The sequence below is a fragment of the Neodiprion pinetum genome, chromosome 5 (assembly GCF_021155775.2).
Source record: "Neodiprion pinetum isolate iyNeoPine1 chromosome 5, iyNeoPine1.2, whole genome shotgun sequence".
Taxonomy (NCBI): Eukaryota; Metazoa; Arthropoda; class Insecta; order Hymenoptera; family Diprionidae; genus Neodiprion; species Neodiprion pinetum.
The window spans coordinates 12,959,604-12,985,448 of NC_060236.1; the positions used below are offsets into that span (position 1 = coordinate 12,959,604).

At 41.4% G+C, this 25,845-nt stretch overlaps 1 protein-coding gene across 4 annotated transcripts in view; it reads left to right on the plus strand.

Moving 5' to 3' along the window:
• Positions 1 to 25,845, plus strand: part of Calx (sodium/calcium exchanger 3) — a 1,242,927-nt gene that overhangs the window by 963,718 nt on the left and 253,364 nt on the right. The window contains exon 7 of one of the 4 annotated variants that reach the window (XM_046628890.1): positions 3,098 to 3,146. The exons of the other annotated variants lie outside the window; for them this stretch is intronic. Coding sequence (XP_046484846.1) covers positions 3,098 to 3,108 — 11 coding nt within the window. The 3' untranslated portion in view covers positions 3,109 to 3,146. Of the gene's footprint in view, positions 1 to 3,097; positions 3,147 to 25,845 lie in introns of those variants that run through there. 4 annotated transcript variants of the gene reach the window in all.

A 25,845-nucleotide genomic window follows, 5' to 3' on the forward strand; every position in this document is an offset into this window, starting at 1 on the left:
TAACTGCTCCACCCCCGGGGGTGGAAAGCACCAAAAAACTAGAAAAATCCGTGTAACTCTCGGACGCAACAACTTACAGAGTTCGTACGCACGTCAAAATTACTCCAGAATTAAAGGCTCTTGGAATTCCTTATCTTTAAATTAATTGCTCGGCGTTTTTTAAAAAAAACCTCTGGCGGTGCCAGCTCGAGATAAACCAGACTTAAAAAAAACGGGAACGAGGTCAAATTTCGAAAAAGTGTAAGGATTATAATTAAAGGCTAATTAAAGGCTCCCAGAAAACCACCCGCTCGAATTAAGTGCTCCACCCCCGAGGGGTGGAAACCACCAAAAAACTAGAAAAATCCGTGTAACTCTAGGACGAAACAACTTACAGAGTTCGTACGAGTGTTAAAATTACTCCAGAATTAGAGGCTCGCGGAAAACCACCCGCTCGAATTAAGTGCTCCACCCCCGAGGGGTGGAAACCACCAAATAACTAGAAAAATCCGTGTAACTCTTGGACGCAACAACTTACAGAGTTCGTCCGAATGTTAAAATTACTCCAGAATTAAAGGCTCCTGGAAAACCACCCGCTCGAATTAAGTGCTCCACCCCCGAGGGGTGGAAACCACCCAAAAACTAGAAAAATCGGTGTTACTCTTGGACGGATTAAGTTAGATGGTCTTTGGAGGCGTTACATTAATCTCTCAATCATAGGCTCTCCGCTGCACAGTCCAAAAGTTTGTGTTTCAGAAAATCCATACAAGTTGACGTAATCTGTTCTAATTTCTAGATTTCGGTCACTTCAGAACAATGCATTATTGAATTGTCTCTGATAACAGAAGAATTTCCAACAACACAAGCCCTACAAAAATCAGCAGAGAAATTTGAGTGAATTTCAGGGTACACAAAATTCTCAAGTGTTCAGTTGATCTCATGTTCTGTCAACGATCAAACTGATCATTCTGTACTGTTAGTAGTACAAAAGAATTCAAGTTTCACGGGACCGTTTTGCAGTAAAGTTCACTACTTTGTCGCTATCAGGAATCATGATACCCCGTTTCAATCCATGATTCCCGAGACTATTTTAAATAGAGTAATTTCTGGTTTTGCCCATAACTTCGTGCTGGTGTATAAATGTAGAGTGCTATTGGATCAGGTGTCAACATTGTTGAAAATTGTTCTTCGCTCACAACTTTGCTGCGATAATGTGTTCTGCCCGTATAAGCCATTCACCGTCATCCAAAACATATTTCACTCTATGTTGACTTGGTTCATTTCCGACGTTATCGCCCCTGATCCATTGAATTGAATCCACCCATAAATCAGAATCGTAAATCAGTAATAATTAATAGTAAAAATATCAATAATAAAATATGAATTAATCATGATCACAAAAATGCAGGCGAACAGAGGGTATTTCGACAATTAGCAAAAAAAGCTTGTCAATGCGCAAGCGCTTCGAGTAAATTCATTTAATTGACCTGTGTTAAATTCCATTATGTATCAAAAATTCATCAATTTTATTCGCCGGTAATTGGTTATAAGTACACATTGTTAATATTAAATCTCATCGGTAGGCAAAAATCATTTTTACTCAACAAATTAGCTATTGGTACTCACAGCATGTATGATTCCAGTAGAATGTGGATTGTGTGTAGGCGACCGTGATGTTAGCCATCATGGCATCGCACATCTCGGGAAATATTTCAATTGCAAAAGGTTTTAAAATAATCAAAACTGCCATTTTTAACTTTTCTTCTGTGTTGGGAACATCAATCGACAATATATCGACATATTTGCAATCACATCATGTGCTCTAAAGCTATGTAAGCCCTCATCCTGAAACCATACTCCGTTTTTTCGTACCTCGCCAAAGGTAAACATGAGCCGTTTGCATTCGCGGCACATTAAACCACTTAAAACTTTATAATACCCAAAATACTGGAAAAATATCTTCTTGTTTCTTGAGGTCTTAACTATAAGTCACATTCATAATAATATCGAATAATCAATTTTACAACTATTTTGAATGTACAGCTAGATAGTATAAAAAAAGTAATTTTTTTTACTTCCAAACAAGTTGAGAACTTCCATTTCAGCACGAAAATACGTTTTTCAAAATTTTAGCTCTCAATCTTAACATTAAGAGGTTGCGCATCGCACTTTTCCATTTTTCATAAGGATTACATGGGAGAAAATTGTTTGTGGCTCATTCTGATTTTCATCACTAGCTAACGATGCGCCGTACAGAAAATTCATAGACACATTTTTGTAGAGAATGGAACATAAGAAACTTAGAAAAATATCATCTTCCGCCTGGATTTCACGACACGCTTGTCGTTCACCCGCATAAGTGGTGGAATTTTGCGCATTTTACCAGTATATTTGAGTCTCGATTCTTACGGTAAAAGATCTATTACAACTATCCGCCAGAGTTAGAATTTATTCACTGAGTAAACGTATAACATGGAAAAAACAGCTTCACGATGGTCTTCCAATCATTCAGAACACCAACGATCGTCTTTAAGGCAGGTAGAGATGCAGCGTTCTAACCTCGTCGCTCAGGTGCCGCATGCCCAACGCAGTTTCACAGTCCTGGACGACCGTCGTTGTATCTTATAGGTGAAACACTATTCTTTTCGTGTTTGTTATTATCAAAAAAAGCATCGCAATTAATTTCATCCTTGATAATACAAATTTTTTTAGATTTTTTTACGCCTGCTTATATGGGTGAAAGACGAGTTCAGTCGTGAAATTCAGGCGGAAACGATATTTTGTGAAATTCTTATATTCCAATCAATGTGTAAGAACACTTTAGCTTATGCGTTTATGAATTTTTTTTGTTGATTTTTAATCGTCAATAAAGCTCTCCCGTGAGCCCTCGTCACGGTGGTGCGTTGGAGAATGTTCATATTACTATTATACGTTACACGGATGATTCATTAAATAAATTGATGTTGCCAAAATGACCCGGCTATCGTTGACTCCCAGGCCATAAAAAAAATTGGCAGCTTCTGAAGATTTGAAAATTGGAGTAGGAGTTTTCTTTATACAACGCACTCACTTTCTCAAGCCTGTAGCACAATTTAGACCATTGTGTCTATTTTTCTAGATAGCGTCTGAAAAGAGAAGGAAGGGCTAAGCTGCTGTGACGGTGACGTCGGTGGCGGTGACGAGTAATGTTCATAGTGTGGACTAAGGTACATAGAAAATAATCTCCATCACTCACCTGCAATCCACACAAGTGAAATCAATAACTGCAAAAACAACGCTTCATTTGCGCTGGGATGACGTTCGTTGGTGACGATGCTGAAATCAAAGTACAAGACACAAAAATTGTAACGAATTCACGCGACACGAGCAATTTTTCGCATTGATAATCCTGGTTCCCGTTTCATCCACCTGCTACGTTGATTCGTAAAGTTCGTGTCTCAATCACACTCTTGTGGGTAGACTGTGAAGCATTTGATTTGTGGGGGCAGTGTATCGAGAGTCGTTGACTGAAGAGTGATTTTGACGCCTCTAGAAACCCTGTAACTTGTTCCGTCCAAGCGTGACACGGATTTTTCCAGTTTTTTGGTGGTTTCCACCCCTCGGGGGTGGAGCACTTAATTCGAGCGGGTGGTTTTCCGGGAGCCTTTAATTAGCCTTTAATTATGGCCATCACACTTTTTTGAAATTTGACCTCGTTCCCGTTTTTTTTAAGTCTGGTTTATCTCAAGCTGGCACCGCCACAGGTTTTTTTTAAAAAACGCCGAGCAATTAATTTAAAGATGAGGAATTCCAAGAGCCTTTAATACTGGAGTAATTTTGACGTGCGTCCGAACTCTGTAAGTTGTTGCGTCCGAGAGTTACACGGATTTTTCTAGTTTTTTGGTGGTTTTCACCCCCGGGGGTGCAGCAGTTAATTCGAGCGGGTGGTTTTCCTCGAGCCTTTAATTCTGGAGTAATTTTGACGTGCGTACGAACTCTGTGAGTTGTTGCGTCCAAGAGTAACACGGATTTTTCTAGTTTTTTGGTGGTTTCCACCCCTCGGGGGTGGAGCACTTAATTCGAGCGGGTGGTTTTCCAGGAGCCTTTGATTCTGGAGTAATTTTAACACTCGTACGAACTCTGTAAGTTGTTGCGTCCGAGAGTTACACGGATTTTTCTAGTTTTTGGGTGGTTTCCACCCCTCGGGGGTGGAGCACTTAATTCGAGCGGGTGGTTTTCCGGGAGCCTTTGATTCTAGAGTAATTTTGAAGTGAGTACGAACTCTGTAAGTTGTTGCGTCCGAGAGTTACACGGATTTTTCTAGTTTTTTGGTGGTTTCCACCCCTCGGGGGTGGAGCATTCAATTCGAGCGGGTGGTTTTCTGGGAGCCTTTAATTCTGGAGTAATTTTGACGTGCGTACGAACTCTGTAAGTTGTTGCGTCCGAGAGTTACGTGGATTTTTCTAGTTTTTTGGTGGTTTCCACCCCTCGGGGGTGGAGCATTCAATTCGAGCGGGTGGTTTTCCGGGAGCCTTCAATTATGGAGTAATTGTGACGTGCGCACAAACTCTGTAAGTTGTTGCGTCCAAGAGTTACACCGATTTTTCGAGTTTTTTGGTGGTTTCCACCCCCAGGGGTGGAGCAGTTAATTCGAGCAGGTGGTTTTCCGGGAGCCTTTAATTAGCCTTTAATTATGGCCCTTACACTTTTTCGAAATTTGACCTCGTTCCCGTTTTTTTTTAAGTCTGGTTTATCTCGAGCTGGCACCGCCACAGGTTTTTTTTAAAAAACGCGGAGCATTTAATTCGAAAATAGAGCATTTAATTGGCCTCTAATTAGCCCTTAATTATTCTATAGGAAATTTTTCGATTTTCGAATGTGGCGGTTCCAGCTTGATATGACTTGCAGTCGACACGAGCCACCGAGCACGAGGCAGGGACGCGTCACTCCAAGCAGCCTCGACTACCACTCTCAACTGAAGAAGGCAATTTAACGTTGAATCTCAGACACCGTGTTCTTTACAGAATCCCTTTACCCTCAGTTAGGGCCCCAGAACCTGCAAAGAGCTACCTGCATTGCGCCAGGCCGTCTCGATACAGGTAATGGTATAATTGCGAATAATTGATGTGTGTGAACTTGGCCCAGCACTTTTCGAAATTAATATTTTTCAAAATTGTGCTGAGTTGTGCTCCTTTTATGCTTACTTGTGCCGTAAAACAATCCCTCAACAGTTTTGCAGAAATTTTGAAAAAACCAGATTACGACCAGCCCAGCACTTTTAGAATATCAACTTTTTTCAAATTGTGCTGATTTGTGTTCAATTTGTGCTAACTTGTGCCGTATTTAGTTTTCCCAAAAAAAATAAATAAAAAACATTTTAAAGAATAAAAAAAAAAGAATAAAATTCATTACTTTTAATGAGTTGTGCTAGGGAAAGGCTCAAACTTTTCCCGACAGCAAAACTCGCTCCGGAACACCCTTACCGTTTTAAAAATAGACAATACACCGAGCCATGACCAACGATTCAAAAATCTCGATAACTTTGAGAAATTCAAAAATCTACAACTTGTGCCGAGTTTTGCTCGATTTGTGCTGGCCTGTGCCGTTTTCTGTTTCGAAATAAAAATAAAACGAAAAAAATTAATATATTAAAAAAAAAAATCAAAAATTAGAATCTATGACTTGTGCTGAGTTGTGTTAGGCAAGGGCTTCATCTTTCGGTTAAGTCAAAGCTCGCTTCGGTCTGCTTTCACCCCTGTTAGATTGAATAATCCCTCGAGTAGTGACAACCATTTCCATAATCTCGACAATTTCGAGAAATTCGAAAATCTCCCACTTGTGCTGAGTTGTGCTCAACTTGTACCTACTGGTGTCGTATGCAGGTACAAAAAAAATCTCGATCAAAAAAAAGAATCTTCTCCTCGGCTTAAGGGATCGTCTCGGTGTGAAATTTTCAAAAAATCGTTTTTCTCTTCTTCTGCATTATCGTATAGTATACACTGTTTTCAACATTCTCTCAAATTTTTAAATTGAATTTGAAATTATTACGGTCGCTACAGCGTTTCTTGTAGAAAGGGAACGGTTTTTCTACCTGCGCGTGCACTAAGGTGCTTGGGTTCTATAACCTCGCAGAATAAACTGTTCAAGCATTTCAGTTCATTTTTGACATTCACCACGGATAGACATACGAGTGAAACCCCCAAGAAAAAAATCAAGACCTGCCATCGTCGATTGATCGTAAGTAAACGATTGATCCAAACTGTTCTGACTTCAATCTTTAAACGCGTAATTTTCGGCATGGTGTTTTTCAAAACGGTGTACACTCTCAAAGGAAGAGTCTTTAAGATATCTATTTTCAATTTTGAGAAAACATTCTTAACGTCATTCTCTAACGCTCTATGGAAGCTTTTTTTTTTTTTTTGAAATCTTCCAATTTTTTTTTACGAAAAACTGTCGAAAAAAGGGCCAAATTCGATACTTTTTGTTCAAACCACCGCCATTTTATCAAATTTAAAAAAAAAGAAAAACCTCCATAGTGCGATAACGATTTTACTACAGATTGATAATCTTTTCGAAATTTTTGTTTCAGATCAAAATTGCGGTCGCAATCGTGTACACCGTACAGGACTTTTTTTTTAACGTGTCATTCCAACAATTTATTCAATTATTATATACTAAATAAATGAACGTAAAAAAAATCATTATGTATTCGGCATAAATGTATTTATTTATAAAAAAAAAACCAGATCGATTAGTTTATTACAACATTAAAAAAAAAATCGCGGAAATCAGTGATTTTTCGAAGGTTCACAGTAAGACGATCCCTTAAAAAAATCACTTTACGTCCTTGGTACACAATTTCCTAATCTAAAAAAAAAGAAAAATTTGAATAGCAATGTATTACTTTTGCTGAGTTGTGCAGCCCGAGGACTCAAACATCCTACAAATCTAAATTGGCCCTCTTCCCGCTTGGCTACAGAAAGTCCAAGAGTTTTTAAAAAATGATCTACATAAATATCCATTGAATGCCAATTCTTCAATAAGAGTATTATCGTTTGCATTTGAAAAGTAGTTCAAATTGTTTACCGACAATCGCACGAGTCTCAAAAATTTTGATTTTGATGCAGAATATCTATGAATAAAATAAAATTGAAGTGTATTTTATTGACGACTTCTGTACTATTTATTTTATAGAAAGTCTTGGCTGAATTTTTCTTAAGGGGTAACGCCACTGTAACGGTCCAAAAAAAAAGGTTTTTTCACGAATTTTTTGCTTCCAAAATTGAAAGTAATTGAAAAAAAACTTTTAAGGGTGTTATCGGGCATACATTAAACTTTATTATCAAATTTTTTTACAGCAAAAAAAAAACAAAATGGCGGTTCCACAGCTATCTTCCCGGGGCATGTTTTGCTTGCAGGGCTCCGCGGCACGCAGCACCACTGGTGCACTTTTGAATCTAGAACAAAAAAAAAAAAAACCATCAATCTAGAGGGTTATAGCTAGAGAATGTCGATCGGATTTTAAAAATTATCAATTTTTGTGGATTTGGCGTGCGTTTGAAAAAAAAAATTGATTTTTGACGAAAAAACGGTTAGTTTTTTGTTAATAAAAAATCAATAAATAAAGTTATTGAAAATCCCGATCGACATTCTCAAGATAATGTTAATGTTCACATCTGGTCAAAATTTCAAGTAAAAAAAATGAAAATTGTTCGAGTGATGCTGCGTGCCATTTTGAAAAACCGTGTTTCGAGAAAAACGCGTTTAAAGTTTTGCGAATAGTTTTTTATTGGAAAAAATGAAAAAAAGAAGGTAAAAAAAAATTTTACCGTTAGTCTGCAATCCCAGCACCATACATTTGTCCTTCGATGGCCAAATTTTCGTCTTCTTCGTTTTTCCTGGTGGATTTTTGGAGCGCGCGCGCACTTTTTTCCGCGTCGCTCGGAGATGTCTCCGCGTGCGTAATGCGTTTGGCGTTGGCTTCGATGCAGAAATTATATAACTGTACATCAATTTCCACCTCCAACATCTTGAATATTTAAAGATATAAATTTGAAAAACTGGTAAATTCGAAAAATGAACGACGGAGCCAGGAATCGAACCTGGTATCTAGCGATGCTTTACCGGAGCCTTACTCCACTAGACCACCTAGCCGCCCTGACTCTGATGTCGTTAATTCCTCTCATCACCAGTTAGTTCAAATTTGTTTTCTTGTGCTGTTGTATGTGAATATCTTGTATGTATATCTTGAATATTTGCAAGACGTTGGTAAGGCCGCCATTGAATGTGCAAACAGCGATATCCATCGCGATATCTAGGACAGTTTTTCCGCTTGAAGATGATTTGGGGGCCAAAAAAAAATTTTTCTCGCACGAGACCTTTTTTTCCTTATTCTAGAGGGTTTAAACTATTTTTGAAGCCAATAAAAAAAAAATCGATTTTTCAAAAAATTTACAGTGGCCATACCCCTTAAGAATCACAGATGCTTTTTCCATTAATAAATAACTAAGACAACGAAATTAGTAAATGAATTAATGAATGAATAAATAAACCCATATAGAAATATTCACGTAGAAATAAATAATATAAACGGTAATTTAATTTCAGTCGAGGAATACCTTGAATATACTTATAATAATATACGAGACAATTATTCAAATGATAATTCTCACAAACTTTATTGAAAAAATGAACATTGCCAGATCACGTAAGGCTAAATTTAAAACAAGAAAATAGAAACTTTTTCCAAAACTAATATGTGTCAGGTATTTTGAGCCAAAATTGTTACATTGTTGTGCGATGGTGAGGGAGAGCGCAACGCTCGACGTGCGAGGGTAGTGGAGAGTAGGGGAATTCTTCCGCGGTAAAGTGGGGAGCGTTTGCGCTGTGCTTAGCAACGAGCCGTTGGAACTGACAACCACAGGCAGGCGGGACGCTTAAAACAGGACTCACGCTTCCAATCGTTGCGCATATCGCGATTGATATTTTATGAAATTATTGTATTGGACGAGAAAACTTTTTACCTACCGCAACTTGTTTATGTATAAAATATCATTTGTATATGTATGTGTATAAAAACTATATAAATATTTTGTAATTTTTCATTTTATAATTTATAATTTATATATGTATAACATTTTATAAATATATATGATATTGTGGCGGACATCCACCAGCAAGCCGGCGAAAAATCTTTCACAATATTTCCTTTTCTCCATTTCTGTCTTTTTACAACTATTGCCCTTTACAGTTAACTTTCGCGTGTCCGGGCCTCGCCGCGCTAGCCGAGAGCCAAGGGTTCGACCGCGCCGGGAATTTCCCTACATGTGGCATTTATGGCGCGACGCGACCCTTGGCCTCGACTCGGGGGCGAGCTTGCACTTTTTCCTCATCTGTAACCAGTCTTTACCGTGCTCGGCGCATACGCATCTACTAGTTAGCTTCGTCTTTTTCCCTGTTTTCGCATCTCTATTATACCATCCAATTCTTGTAGCTCGATTTCTCTCATAATAAACAGTTCGTCAGTACCATATCACTATCAACCACAATCTTTAGCGTCATCCGTTTACTAACCTCCCGACAGCACCACATATATATAATTATAATATAATAATAATTTAATATAATAAATTATAATATAATAATTATAATATTTCACAATTTTAAAATATATAATTTATATATGTATAAAAATATATAAATCATTTGTATATGTATAAAAAATAAATTATATGTAATTAATCAGACTATTTCTTTCGATAACAATGCTTCACATGAAAGCTTTAAAAGAACACTTGATGAGCTCGAATTACCGTCACGTTCTAGATGAATGCAGTCACTCGGAGCAAATGACCGAGAACTTACCGCGTGCACAATAATTCGGCGTCCACGATGTACCCTGGATCTAAAAACAATATCGCGAAGTTTTGTTGGGTGTCTGGCATGATAAACACGCCTCGAAATCATCAACACGCTATGCCGCGACAATATACTAGGTAACTCAGTACCGCGGCGAGGGAAGGGGTAATTTTTGGGTAGAGAGATATATGCGAAGTACGCAACACCAATACGTTATTTTACCAAGTTAACATCAAATTATAATAATATATTTCCAGCCAGCGGCAATACAAAAAAAAAAAAATAAATAATAATCCACACGTCCCTCTTCGCGATTCAAAATGCAAAACAATAGAAATAATAATTCACAATTCGCTCTTCGCAGTTCAAAATCAAATACGTAGATTTAAAAAAAAAAAAAAAATAATTATAATATAACAGAAAGAAAAACGAAATGACTAAAGCTAGACGGCATCCAATGCCTACGTGCGCTAGTCGCTGCCTTACGATAAACAATAACTCAAAAACTAAAAACAAAATTTGACTCGACGCGCTAACCGCGACCGTCCTCCACTATCCACAGCGCTAATCACCACTTAACAATAAACCACTAGATCAAAAACAATAGGATCCAAATAATACTTGATGCGCTATTCGCTATCGTCCTCTACGAAAGAAAGCGTTAATCGCCAAGCTGCAAAGCGCATCCACAAGAACAATACCTAAAACCAAACCTGATTCGACACGCTAATCGTATCTCTAGCTGTTAGTTTTAATTACGCCGGTACCCCCGTTAATCATATAGCTATTATCGAAACGCATCCGTACTCATGGTACTTGCAACTCCCGAAAAGTTCACAAGCTGCTCCGCTAATCCGAGCGTCCACGCATGATGATACGCGACCTACACGAGAGGTGACACTTTTACCTAAGCTGACTCGACTTGAACCCAGGCAGCGGAGTTTGGCTGCGCTCAATTTGAAACAAAAGTGACTTTCCGCCTTATCGCGGGAACTCAGGCTACTGCCATCAACAAGGAGATCGGCAAACAAATTTCGAGTGCTACTCTAACTCAACGAGGAACTGGCCAACCGATGACCGGTGCGCCGATCTAAATTGCACTCAAAATGCGCTCGCAAAGAAGTAATAGCGCTCACCGCTTCATAACCACACCAAGAACTCGCCTACGCCAGTCTCAGCCATGACACACGCAACTACTTTTCATTCTTCTTCGTAACTTGACTATCGCGAACTGTCGCCAGGATTTAAGTCCTGAGCTCCGCTAATTGGAGCTGGAATTTGAACATGCCCCGAACATGGGCGCTATCCGTCGTGAAAAACTCTCCTGCTCGCATTGGTGTTTTCTTTCCGAAATTCTTATAGCCTAACTTGTGGCTATAGTTGGCACCCGCTGTGGCGGGGTGCTGATTGGCTGTACAGTCTCTGATATCCCGTAGTTTGACAGTGGCATGATAACGACTTCGCAAGGTTACCTGACGTCAGCATGGTGAGGGGAGGCTACGGCTCGCCGGCCACCCACGGGAATCTTGTCCGACTTGGCTTCCCTCGTGGCAGAGCTCTGCGTTGACGCTCTCTCCGTAGCCTCGTGAGAGGCCCTCCTTTCGTCGCGATCCGTCGCGACTGTGATCCGATAAGGCTTTTTGAAATTGCCGCCGATCCCGTGTACGATGTCGCGTGTACTCGGAACAAAAAAAATAAACAAAAATCCTAAAAAAGTCGTATTCGCTAAACCGAAAATGCCCCCCTCTCAAAGTCTCGGATGCGTGACCTTTGTCCTGGCACTCTTCTTTTGCAATGATTAGCGGTCGGATCCGCGGGATCCCTAATTTCGAGCCTCATCTAGGGTTCGGGGAGCCGTTTGGTACGCGCATCGAGAATGCCACGTTACAACGGTTATACTACTCAATAGATTTCATATTCGATTTCAAAGCGACCATTGCCAATAGGCCTCCTAAAAATTCGCCCGTGCGATTGGAGTGTTGTGTCTCGCGATTCAATCCTTCAGTCAAACATGTGACAAAACGGCCTTTGAATGGTGAAGAGCGAGACAAAGTTTCGAAAGCACTTGCTTCTGAAGCTTTTGCGGCTACTACATGGCGCCGGAAACAAGCCGACGAAAAGATGGATTTGTATGACGCTGAGCCTCCGGACATACCTAGCACACCAGTGCGGGGAAAGCGCTGCAGCAGAAGCGCGATCAAATTTTGAAAACAAAAGGGACGGATCCAATTTTGAGCTTACAATTTATTGTTACAAAGGGTAAAATAACCGGTCTCGCCCCCTTTTGATGATCTAGTAGTCATCATAGATGAAAGAGGTTTATAAACCTCTTATGTCTTTAAAAAGAATAAGGTTACTGCGTCAACCAACACTATTGTAAAAACAGTCTTGTTTCAGACTTTGAACTGGAAACACGTTCTCAGCTATCAAAGCTTTTTCACAACATTTTATTTACGCCTTTAATTTTTCTCATTAAATAAGCTCACGAATCCTTATTTATTTTTGCAACGTCTTAAAACGTTACACTGGTGTCAGAAGTGGGATTTTGAGTTTTTATCGAGTCAGTTCAGTGCGTGAAATAATCATGAGAAATAGTAGTTTGACACGCTCTCGGCGAAGGGAGAGTTGCGGAGATGACCGTATTATCAAGGAAAATCCGCGAGTCCCTGAAACAGTATTTGCGCCTTCAGTAAATCCTCTTTCAGTACCTTCGGCGGTCTCTCTTACTCAGATTGATCTGCTTCGAATCATGAGTCAAAAACAGGAAGCAGCCGAACGTCATCAGCGGCAACAACAAGAAGCCGCCGAGAGTCACCAACAACAACTTCTCTAGCTACTTCTAGAACATAAGAGCAGCGAAAAAGGGTAGTCACCAATCAACAAGAACGGCGAGAAAGAGAACTTGCCTCTCAATTGGAATAGCGAAGACTGGATCGTAAGGCTCAAGAACGTTCGGAGACCAGTCTACATGGCCTGTTCCGGACGACTGTTGCGACTTTTCAGTCAGTTCATCAGACGAGAGGCTCTGGACAACCGGCAGTCACTCCTCGAGTTTCCGAAGTTGCTACTCCACATCCTTCTCCTGTTCCTTCTCCAGCTGTTCAGGAAGTGCAATATCCAGAACGTTCCCAAGATGTTCACAATTCAAGGTCTTCTCCCTTTTATCAGGGAAATATACAATTCCTCAATTTAAAGACCGAGGGTAGAAAACGAGGTTAGCTTTTCCGAGGCGCCATTTCACGTTTAGACACGTTATTCTCATTTGAGTTAATTGCATAATTCAAGAATTCCTGGGGTTTTTTCTCAAATGTTCGAGAAACGTTTTTGTTCTCTCAAACCGCCCGTTTTTGATAAAAAAATTCCATAGGCAGAGTACGAAAGATAATTTGACACCGTTGAAAAGCATAATCAGTATGAATCCGCCATGAGGGCCCACAGCCTTGCCTCTTCTCTTCGGACTCCGGCTTTAAATGTTTTAACAGCATTATCAGAGAAAGAAATTTCCGATTTTGAAAAACTGAGCTCCGCGCTCAAATTGAGATACGGAAATGACCATTTCACAAAATTATATAGAGCTCAATTGCAGACTGGAAGTGAAGAACGAGACGAGGACCTTGCGTCACTTAGTCAAGATATTGAACGACTGTATAGTCGAAGCTTCTTCATAGGTGAAGTTGCCTCGTAGTTTTGAATTAAACCTTTTTTATTAGTGTGAAGGATAGAGGTTGAGGTTTTCTTGTAAAAAAACTCTCGCGTTTGAGCTATCGAATTATGAATGTTTATTGGCCCTTGTGGGAAAAGCCTTGCGGCATAAAAACCCACGACGTATGAACGTTGATTTCTAAACGTATGAAGGCATATGTCGCAACCGTGAATATATCGATTGTGTATATGAATGTGTATATGCCGGTTACAGCCCGTTTGGCTCATGCCACCGCGATCTCGAGTGCGTTTCGTACTGCGATTTCTGCTTTATTCGATTCGATCGAATTTCATACGATTTTGCATTTGCCTTACTCGGAGGAGCGAACGTATATGAGAGTATAATTGGTGTTGGTAATACACCAAGAGCGCTTGGGCTCGTTGTATGATGAAAGGGTGCAAGACCCTTGGTATGTGTGTATGGGCACTCGGTCCCGTGTAGAATGAGAGACACTCGGGCCGTACTCATCTACCTTACTCCGTAGAGCGAACGTATACGAGAGTATATTTGGGCCTCTCGTTTATGGTCGTAGTACGAGAGAACGCACGGCGTCACTAACGATCGTGACTAGACGGACGACTCAACTGGACTGTTTTAAAAAATGCGTGATGCGCGCTCGCCTCCTCGTCTACGCAAGATTTGGCATCCCTGCCGAGACGAATCGTTCGAGCGCGGCTCGCACGGAGATCGCAATGACACGGGCACAAAACGACGCTCAGGCACTGAACACCCTCCCCACTGTGATGGAGCTGGAACATTTCTAATGAAATGTAACAGTTTATATCCTCTCGTAGGAACATGCCGGGGATCATTCAGATGAGTACAAAATTTATCATGCAGCGTAGCCCGCCTTATGCGCTTGGCTTTCTTATCGGCAGCAGTGCTCAAATTACGCGATTATGCACTTCATATGCACTGTCGCCGAGCCCGGCGAGAGGCCGTGTGAGCAATCTCAATGCTGCTTCCAGGCGTAACGCACGTCTAATTAATTATAATATAATGTTGACGCTTTCTCTTACCATTTGTTGTTATCAATTATCATTCAATTCTCTGTTTGAATAAACATATAAATACATATATAATCGTTGCGCAATATTTGCATGACAAATTTGGCGATCCTGCCAGGATCCGGTTTAAACCAACGAACGTGGCGCGCGTATCAATTGGCCGGATCAAAGTGACGAACTTTGGAAGTGAGTGCATAAGCCCAATAAATTCACGCGCGAACCTTCGGCTACGCGTTTATGAGTAATTATTACGAATTGTACCTAGCAAGGGATAGAGTGAAAGGCCGCCTTGCGTAGACAATCAAGGTCTGCGTGTAGACCGCTTGATAACCAGGGACTGAGTGTGGACCGCCTGATTCTACACTGGACAATTCCCATAGTGAACTTGTGTATTTATTGGAAAGGAAGCAGGTATAAAATTCTGCACTCCTTAGATACAATAAACTACAAAAAATCGAAGGACAAATCGTGATCGAAACTGAGAATTTGATGGTCAAACTTGAATCATTTAAATAAATAAAGTCAAAGCTTGACTCAAGGTAAATTTGAAAATAAATTCACAATGGACGTGAACGAAAACAATGACCGGAGATCGGCAGTACCTCCCACTATTGTTGAGACTGCAGAAGATGGACAACCCGTCACTTCTGAATCCCGGTTTGAAGAGAGATTTTGGGATTTGGCGAACCAAATGACTCAGCTTGTGAATAGGCTACAAGAAGCCACCGAACGTAATGATTTAACTGCAATGGGCAGATACCGTCTTGGTCTAGAGCAATTGAACGGAGAGAGGTTAACTGCGCGTCAACTTGCTCGCCGCGAAGATTTGCCTATAGAAGAGGTTACCCGTTTTATTCAATTGAGAAATCAAGAACGCCGTGAACACGACTTCATTCGTCGCAATAATGTAGAAATAAATCGAAACTCTGAAACAGTTCCGCGTCCCGAAGACACGCTTGAAAGCGTCACCAACCAAATGTTTCAGGAAATGCAACAACCGAATAACCAATTAACCGAAGAAAACCGTCAAAAGGAAGCTCTTACAAATAGTAATACCAATCGAGAAGCAATCAATAACTATTATCGCTTAACAACTAGCGATGATCCGAATGTTTTTAATATTTTGAGACCGCCCGGAAACCATACCGGAGCGATACCGCGAATTCAACTAGATACCGCGCGTCTCGTTGAATCAGAGGTGAAAGGTCCTACTCAGATAGCTCCCTCAACCGTAACAAACCCACCACGTTACTCGGCATTATACGGGCTCGCTCAAAACCGATTGCTGCCACCGACACCCCGCATCGATGAGGTGGGCTCCCCAGCCAATTCAGGCTCAGACCATCAAGGTATAAATGCGATGCCAATACCGATCCTTCACCAAAATCACTCGATAGAAAACGACCTATTCTCCACCGCGCGAGCCAATGTAAACCAAGATATCTTGTCGGATACGGATTCGACACTGCAACGCGTTCTCGAGGAAAGCCGACGTTTATCACGGATGCCAAACGTACGCCTTACACCAAGGCCTAGTCCACAGTGGCCTAATGGTCCGACGGATTACGAAATCCCACGAGGTACTGGTAGCAATACCCGTAACAACGTCCCGCGTCGTAGTCTAGAACAGCAAGAAGAGGATGAACTTCGAAGAGCCTAGGAAATGTCTGCTACTTCACCACATCGTCGTCCGGACACTGTGACGTTCAGTATGTCGTAGCTGCTGAGTGATCCCGAAGCTTTACGCCAACAGCAAGAGATAATGAAAAACATTGAGGAACTGGCGCGAAGAAACCAAACAAGAATTCAACTACCGGCAACTGCGCCACCCCGAGACGTGCTTCCCCCTCGGAATCCAAGAGACCCAGGCCCGTATGCACGAACGAAAGCTTACTTGAATGATGTCAGCCTACGCCCCGATGCTGCCGGAAGATACCCCGGAGAACCAAATCGCCCAGCGGACGAGCCCTATGCGATCCAAGATTTCCTACCCGCGTTTTAAGCCATCAAGATGATTGATTGCAGACTGGAAGGACAAGCAGGCGAAGACGTACACGCTTGGATCATGCAAGTAAGAGCCGCCGATATGGTAGTTATGCCAACCCAACGTTTCCCGATTTTGAGCATGGTAATCAGCTCGAAGACAGGAGGAGCTCTTCAGAAGACCATCAACCAGAGGAGACCTCGTACAATCCCAACTTTACTCGAAGTCATAAGAACAGCCGTTATTGTCGAGAAAAGTGCCACCACATTGGATATGGAGCTTGGCAGAACAGGCCAAAAGGGCGACACTGTGGACGCCTACAATCTCAAATTCAATCAAGTCTACCAAAACCTCGTAGCTGCCTTCTCGAATCAACAAACACGAGCAAACATCGATCCTCATCTTCAAGACCTCGAAAATAGAGTGTGCCAGTACTATCTGTACGGACTTAATCCGAGGATATTCCATCAAGTCAAAAACCGTCAGTACTTCAAGTGACTAGAAGCCCAGAAGGCCGCGAAAGAAGCCGAAGGCGAGGAGTTGAATTTCCGAATGCATCAACAACAGCTGATGAACAGTATCGACACAGCCTCGAAACTCACGTTTTGGAACAAGTCCCAAATTTACGGGCCAGGCAGCGCATCAGATACGCGAAGATTCCAGGTACAACAAAGAACCTCGACGAACTCGCCAAGGTCAACTCCTCGACCACCAGCGTCTGTCCACCACCACGATGAAGCGGAACAAGATGAAGACAAAGAACTCCAGAGATGTGAATGCCACACCTGTAACACACATCGGACCGCCCATGAACAACAAGCAGTATGTCATAATTGCGGAACCAGAGGACACTACAGCCGGAACTGCTACGCTCCGCGCCGACCACAGAACGACCAACGCCGTAATACTAACGACAATAAGCGAGACGCAAATTTTCAAAACGCCAGCCTCAAAGACAAACCGCCCAATGACCAAGTCAATTGCACGTCAGAGGAACTCCAGTCAGAGGAAGAGGAAATAAAGGGACAGGAGGACGAACTAGAGGACGAGTGCCAACAGGAGCCCGTGTATGTTCAGTTTCACAGGGGTTACTACAGTGTGCTGTAATAAAATTTGGAGAAACAAAGCAAGGAGTAGCCCTTATGGTCGATACGGGTGCATCAATAAACCTCATAAAACGGAAGGTTATTTATGCATCGGATAAACAAATTTGTCCAATTATCAAACGCAAAATTTCCTTCAGACTGGCAAAGCGCTAAATTCCGCGAATGAAATTGCTGTACTAACTCACATGGGGCTGAAGGACGTATTCGTCATTATACCGGACGTTTATCTGCCTGACAGATGGAATCATGGGAAACCCGTTTATGAGGAGGCGAGATTTCCAGTTGAATGCCTCGACGCTCACCCTGAAGAATAAGATACACCACCTTAGTAGCGACCGAAAAATTCGATTTAAACCAAATTCGGTGAACAAAATTGCCATCGATACCGACGAAAAGAATTTCGATCTCATGTTACGCATGGTTTATAAAGACGGAATGCCTATGGAAAATATCCCGGTGCAGATTGTACACACGAACAATCATGGTACGGCTTATGGAATCATCACCACCGCTAAAGACGAAGATATCGAGCTCGGACTGGAGAACGTCCAAGTCCACCGAGTAAAGAGTATGTCAACCCCGGGTGTATGGCAACAACCACGTGATCAAAGAGAGCAGGCGCTCCAACATACTGTCGACTTGAAGCACCTAGCGGAGGAGTACCAGAAAGAAATTTGGAGTATTCTTCAGGATTTTAGCGATATCTTTGCCTTACAGGAGGAAGACATGGTCAATGGAACTTCAATGACTGAACATCGCATCGAGTTGTCAGATCCTCAACGCATTGTAAATGTGAAAAGTTTCCGTGCCCCACAGCTGCATCAGCAGGTTGTAAAAGAGGGAGTAGAGAAAATGTTGAAACAAGGAATGATAACGGAATTCGAGTCGCCATACAACTCGCCAGTTTGGGTTGTACCCAAAAAACCGGGCTCCGACGGAAAGCCCAAGTATAGAATTGTGATCTATTTCAGCAAGATTAATGGACTTACCGTTCAGGATTCTTATCCGATACCAATAATCGAGGATTCACTCGATCACATGGGAAGGGCCAAGTTCTTTACTACTGTCGACATGGCCGCAGGTTTCCACCAGATCAACATGGCTGCTGACTCCAAGAAATATACTGCCTTCTCAACCCCCGACGGGCATTTCGAATACCAACGAATGCCTTTCGGATTACAGAACGCTCCTGCGACCTTCCAACGCATGATGAACGATTAGCTGAGAGGATTGAATCAGAAGATCTGTTGCGTCTACATTGATGACGTAATAATTTTTGGTGAAACGGAGGAAAAACACCATCGAAATGTAAGAACCGCATTTCAGCGTTTAAGACAATGTAACCTGAAACTCTAGCCAGAGAAGTGCGCCTTCATGAAAACTGAAGTGAGATACCTCGGATATGTCATCACTGACGAAGGGAGCAAACCAGATCCGGAAAAGACTAGAGCGATTCAACAATTACCCGTTCCAGTCAACGTTAAGACGATTCGATCCTTCCTTGGTTTGACGGGGTATTACCGAAAGTTCATACAAAACTATCCAATGTGAGCAAAACCATTAACAAGGTTAACAAGAAAGGACACCCCATGGGATTGGTCAGCAGCCTGCCAAGAAGCCTTCGAAACCCTGAAAGAAAAGTTGGTTACACCACCGATACTTGTGAGATCAGACCCAGCTAAACAATACGTCGTAACCACCGACGCGTCAAATGATGGAATTGGAGCGGTACTATCTCAAGACGGCCACCCCATATATTTCTTATCTTGAACCCTGAATGATGCGGAAAGGAATTACAGCACGACAGAGAAGGAGATGCTTGCTGTTGTATGGGCCGTCAAGAGACTAAGAGTATATTTGCTCAATACACCAGATAAACCCTTCATCATCCGCACCGATCATCGTGCACTCGTATGGCTGAAAAATTGCGTAGACCCCAGTCAACGCCTGCTGCGTTGGAGACTAAGATTGGAGGAATACTCATTCCTGATAGAACATGTTTCGGGAAAAAGTAACGTAGTAGCGGATGAGTTTTCTAGAGTTTTTCGCACAAAGGAAGAGATCTTCGGAAAACTCACCGAATTGGAAAAGGGACTATACGAAATCACACCCATTGATAGGAATCCCAAGTGGGTCCACCACATTGCCGCACGCCACATTGACATCGAGAGATTGTCACTCACAACAGGCAGGACAAAATCTAACATCAAACTCGTTCCCAACCGAAATCGAAAGGGGGAGGACGGCAAATGGGTGAAGATTACCCAAGAAGAAAAGGATGCCTCTGACAACACCCTGATTATACCAAAGAATCAGACTAATGGACGTGAGAAACTCAGAAACTACATTCATCCGAAAAGGTACGAAAAGATATACTTCTGGATTGACCCTAAGAAAACCACCAAAGAAGAAACCAATTCAATCATCAAAGATCTCAAGAGGATACGTCAGGACTCAGGTGCAGACATATCATTTTGCTTGACAGGAAAGGATGTGCCTAACAAACAGCAACAGAAAGAAATCATGACCAGCGCTCACAACGACATCAATGGACACTTCGGCCTAGCAAAAACAATTGACCGAGTAAAAGAAACGGCCGTATGGTCACGTATGGAAAATGATATCCATTCCTTTATCCAGGCATGCCCCACGTGTCAGATGTATAAAAAGGAAAGGATACAAATGAAATCACCCGCTATTCTTTTCGAAACCTTTGCTGAAAAACCTAACGATCAAATTTCAATAGATATCGTCGGACCTCTGGTCGAATCTTGGAATAAACACCGATATATCCTCACGATGCAGGATTCAATAACTAAATTCATTAAATGTGCCCCACTTACGAACAAAACCGCGACAGAAGTTATCAAGGCTCTATCAGAGTACTGGATAGGTAACTTCGGGTGCCCCAAAGTAATCCTGACGGACATGGGAAAGGAGTTTTGTAACGAGCTGACCGATTCCTTTCTCGAACACTATAATATCAAACATATCACCACAACTGCATATCACCCGCAGTCGAACGGCTATATAGAACGAATGCATAGTGTCTTGAAAGACTATTTTCGAACTGCCTGCAAAGAGAGAATACACACTTGGGACAAGGTTTTAATAGATATGGCACGTACCTATAACACTTCCGTTCATCAATCAACAGGTGAAACGCCTCACAACCTCATGTTCTGTCACGAAGCCAACAATCCTGACGGTTTCCGCGAAAACCGATTGGAAACCGTGATTAGTAAGAAAATGTTGTGGATACGAAAATGGCAGGAACGGTTCGAGAAAGCTCTGGTCTGGCTTACCAAATCCAGAGAGAAGAACCAAAAACAAGTGGACCAAGGAACACGACGACAAACTCCTTTATATCAAGTGTGAGATCAAGTAATGATCAAGAACCATACGCGACAGAACGCCTTGGAAAGGATTTGGAATGGACCATTCGTCGTCGTCGAGATCAACGAACAAAAAGGAAATATCACTTACAAGAAAACCGCGGATGATTCCACAGCGTCTTATTGAAAGACCCATCTGAATAATACCAAACCGTACTCCGAATACGACACCGGACCAAGGGAAACCGATCCAATCCCTAGAATAAAACTAAAACGGGTTCAGGGTAATGATTGGATCTCCACGGAATAAAGTCTTAGTTTCTTTTGTTATAGGTATAGCAGTCTGTCCCTAGCCTACTTCGATGTCTCAGTTATCAATGGGACTTTACTCCAGGTGGAAGTGAGCAAAGTATACATGTACCAGGAAAGATGGAAGATATTCCAATCCATTGACGCAAGTGGGTTCACCAAACCATTACTCGACATTCACGACAAACTCGGAGGCCTCCAGACGATACGGGATACCCATCTGGACCCTTGGGACCCTGGTCAGCGATCCCTTGCCCAGTCCGCCCTGGACGCTTTAAATTTAGAATTTGCCCGTGCCTCGTCACACAAGAATATTTTGGAAGTCATTTTAGACTTGGGTGCGCCTATTCTTCAAATGACGCACCGCCCCTCTAAATTAAGGGAATCTCAATCCCACGGAACCAAAACAAGTACTCCGAAAGCGCTCGCGTCGAGCGATGTTACTTACGAAGCCTCGCGCGAAGCTGAGGCGGTATTTGGAAAACATGTCCTTCTGACGGGCCTGGCAAATGAAATGTATCCCCTAAGGAAATCTTATCTCACGCCAAACATGAGACCGAAAAGAGGAATGTTTAACTTTTTAGGAACAATCCAAAAATCAATCTATGGAACTACTGACGCGGATGATTTGGAAATAATTAATGGGAATCTAGCCTCACTAAAAAATGTAACGGACACTCTAAATCTTGTTGTAACCAAGTCCTTGCACATCAATCAAGTCCAAATTAATATCTTGAATACAAATCAGCTCAAACTGAAACACTCTTTGGAAACTGTATAAGGACAATCAGAATCTCTCTATCTAATAAAAAAGTTTCAAACAAATGAACGTAGAAAAAGATTATAATAACAATAGTGAAAAAAGATTATAATAACAATAGTATACGCATGAAGTTGGCGGTGGGGTGAGATCCCGAAAACAAAACAAAAAGCATCTAGCAAACCCTTTGACAGCTGTCATCGGCTGTTTATGACAGTCTTTGACAAATATCTTTATAGGTATCTGTTTCTGACGCGCAAAAAATGAACATGCAAACGAAAATTATCAAGATGATTCCCGACGGGAATTGTCTTTTTCGCGCGTTGGCGTATTGTGTATACGGCACTCAAGATCGACACGCAGAGGTGAGACTGAGTATCGTTTCAAATATAGTGGATAATTGGTCTACATTTGCGGGTTTTATTACAGGTAATGAGTCAAACGGTGCTGTGATTAGGTGACCTGGTGATTACAAATCACATATGAATAAAAATGCAATATATGCAGCTGCGGATATTTATAAGATATGTTTAATCGTGTATCGCGAAGAACAAATTCATCCACACCGGATCGGATCACAAAATGGAACACAATTCTCGCTACTCTTCACCGGCGACGGAGACAGTGGACACTCTGATGTCTTGCAGAATCAAAATAAAATTTAGATAGTGAGTAATAAGTATGAAAAGTAACAATCAAATAATAGTAAATCTAAATATATCACCAAACAGTCAAAAGGACAGCCAGGATTTACGATGACAATGGAGAAAGGAGGAGTTTCAAGCAGCAGACAAGGCGATGAAGATGGTGGATGGTCGGAAGTATCACAAAAGAAAGAGGAAAATAAAATTGTAAGTGCAAAGAACCAAATTAGCCATAGAATAATATCCATCAAATATTCGTATAACCAGGAAAGAGGACGACCAGGATCGATGTTGACCACAAGAGAAAGACGTGTTTTGCGGAATGAACATCAACGCAAATATAGAGAAAAAAATAATATAAAGAAGGTAATTTTGGAGAATAACCGGAAGAGCGGCAGTAAAAATAATTCAACGAAGGGTGTCGAAGAATTAGAAGAATCGATTGCGATGATTGATTTGGAAAATAAATCGAGAGGACGACCAACCAATGTGATGTACATAGAAGAGCGAAAAATTAGACGACGGGAACAGCAGCGAAAATATAGGGAAGCGAACAAAAAATATCATACTGGCTTTTCAACCAACGAACAGAAAGGAGGAGTTTCAACCAGCAGACAAGGCGATGAAGATGGTGGATGGTCGGAAGTATCACAAAGGAAAAAGGAAAATAAAATTTTAAGTGCGAAGAACCAAATAAGCCAGAGAATAATAATAAACAAATATTCCTATAACCAGGCAAGAGGACGACCATGATCGATGTTGACCACAAGAGAAAGAGGTGTTTTACGGAGTGAACAGCAACATAAATATAGAGAAAAAAATAATATAAAGAAGGTGATTTTGGAGAATAACGGGCAGAGCGGTAGCAAAAATAATTCAGCAAGTCAAGGAGATAAATAGATATCAATAGAGAAGGAACACCAATTTTCAACCAACGAATGGAAGCTTAGATTGATGAAAAAAAGAAAAGTAAGCACAGAAGGAATTGAAGTGGACAGCAAGTGCAGGACCTGTCATTAAATCAACATGAAGGAATTCGCCTGTCTACTAGACAATGCGTAAGGAAATAGTGAGGCGCGCAGCGCCGAGCGCCCGAGGCACGTAGCGCCGAGATGGGGTTGGCGCGCGAAGCGCGCAGGGGCGAAGCCCCTAGTCATTAAAAATAAAAGGTAACGAAACGCTTGCTTATCAGGAATACATGGAAGCTATAACTCTAAGTTTATTTGAAATTAAGGAACTGCAACGACTAATCGACCTGGTAATGACTGCCGTGCAATTAGGAAGGCATGGTATCATCGATAACACCCTTTTTACTCCAAAGGAGCTTATGACAGCTCTTCAAGCTTTCGACGCCACTGACAAAAAGACACTAATACATATTAAAGAGGAAAATTACGAGGAGTTTATTAAAATACGTGATTTAACTATAACCACAGATAAAGGCAAACTTATCTACACACTCACAGTGCCTTACTTAGAAAAGGAACCTTGGGTAATAATTCAGAATACCCCGGTACCCGTAAGAATAAATCACACTTATGTAACGCTTAACCCAACATATGCTTTGAAATTAGTACGTAAGAATTTTATAAGAGAAGTCACATTTTCTCAACTAAAACAGATAACCGATTATTTCATTGGTGATTACCGCGATGTGGGACATCGCAACGATACTATTGAACTTTGTGAGAAAATAACTGATCCCATACCACGAGGATGCACTCTGAGTCGTTTTCTCGTCACAGATATTACTTACATAAGTACGCAGGGATCGCAAATAATCTTACCTTCGAAGCCAATTGAGGTAACCATAACATGCGCTTCAATGCAGACTTTTATTATTCAAATCACCAAGCCATCCCTGATAACCACGAATCAGAGCTGCGAACTTCAAACTTTGAAAACGCGAGTCAAATTAATCGTAGAACATATGACTTCTCAATTAACAGAAATACATGCAGATACCATTTCCCCGCTAAACAAATTTGTAACAGGCCGGGAAATTGTATTGCATCACGTGATTAACTTGGATGCCCTCAAGGATCAAGGACAAGCCATTTTAGACCTTGAGAGTGTCCTCGCGAATAACAAAGCGACCCTTCGGGTCAACAATACATGGGCTAACTTCAAAGGTATAGGGATCCCATCAATAGCTGCCGTTTCTGGAACGATATCCGTCTTGTCTATTCTACTCTTGCTGTGGAAATTTAATACACCTACCTATATTTCGGCGTTCGCCGGATATTGTTGCCAAAGGAATCCCTCTACTTTGGAAGTAGTAGAACGAAGGAAATTAAAACGCAGCATTGAGACACAGGCTAAACGTAACGAAAGAATCCCACGAGAAATCAGAAGCCGTAGAGACGCGCCTTTGTCTTCGTCGGGGGATGTGATGGAGCTGGAACATTTCTAATGAAATGTAACAGTTTATATCCTCTCGTAGGAACATGCCGGGGATCATTCAGATGAGTACAAAATTTATTATGCAGCGTAGCCCGCCTTATGCGCTTGGCTTTCTTATCGGCAGCAGTGCTCAAATTACGCGATTATGCACTTCATATGCACTGTCGCCGAGCCCGGCGAGAGGCCGTGTCAGCAGTCTCAATGCTGCTTCCAGGCGTAACGCACGTCTAATTTAATATAATATAACGTTAACGCTTCCTTTTACCATTTGTTGTTATCAATTATCATTCAATTCTCTGTTTGAATAAACATATAAATACATATATAATCGTTGCGCAATATTTGCATAACACTCCGTTGGAAGAGCTAACGACCAAAATTATGCAAACAGTAGTACATGTCATTAAACTTATTATAATTGATCCTTTTACAACGATTACCTTAAGTCTGATGTTGATATTTATGCATAAAGATTAAATAATTAATTGGAATATGACTTTGAAGAAACTTGAAGACTTGGCTTACATCTACATAGTATAACGACTGAATCTTGCGTAAGTATGAATTGAAAATTCGAATTTGAAAAATTAGAAAGAATTAATTGTAGATTACAACTGAGAAGAGTTCGAAAATTATCGTTTTCGTTGAATTCTCCTGATAATCTCAAGCGCTTATGGGCAAAGCGCAAATCGATCTCGCGTTGCGTTTGTAGAGTCCTCGAGTCGGTTTTACATCGTCTCCAGGATGTAGTTCCACCACTCGACCCAGTCGCCACTGC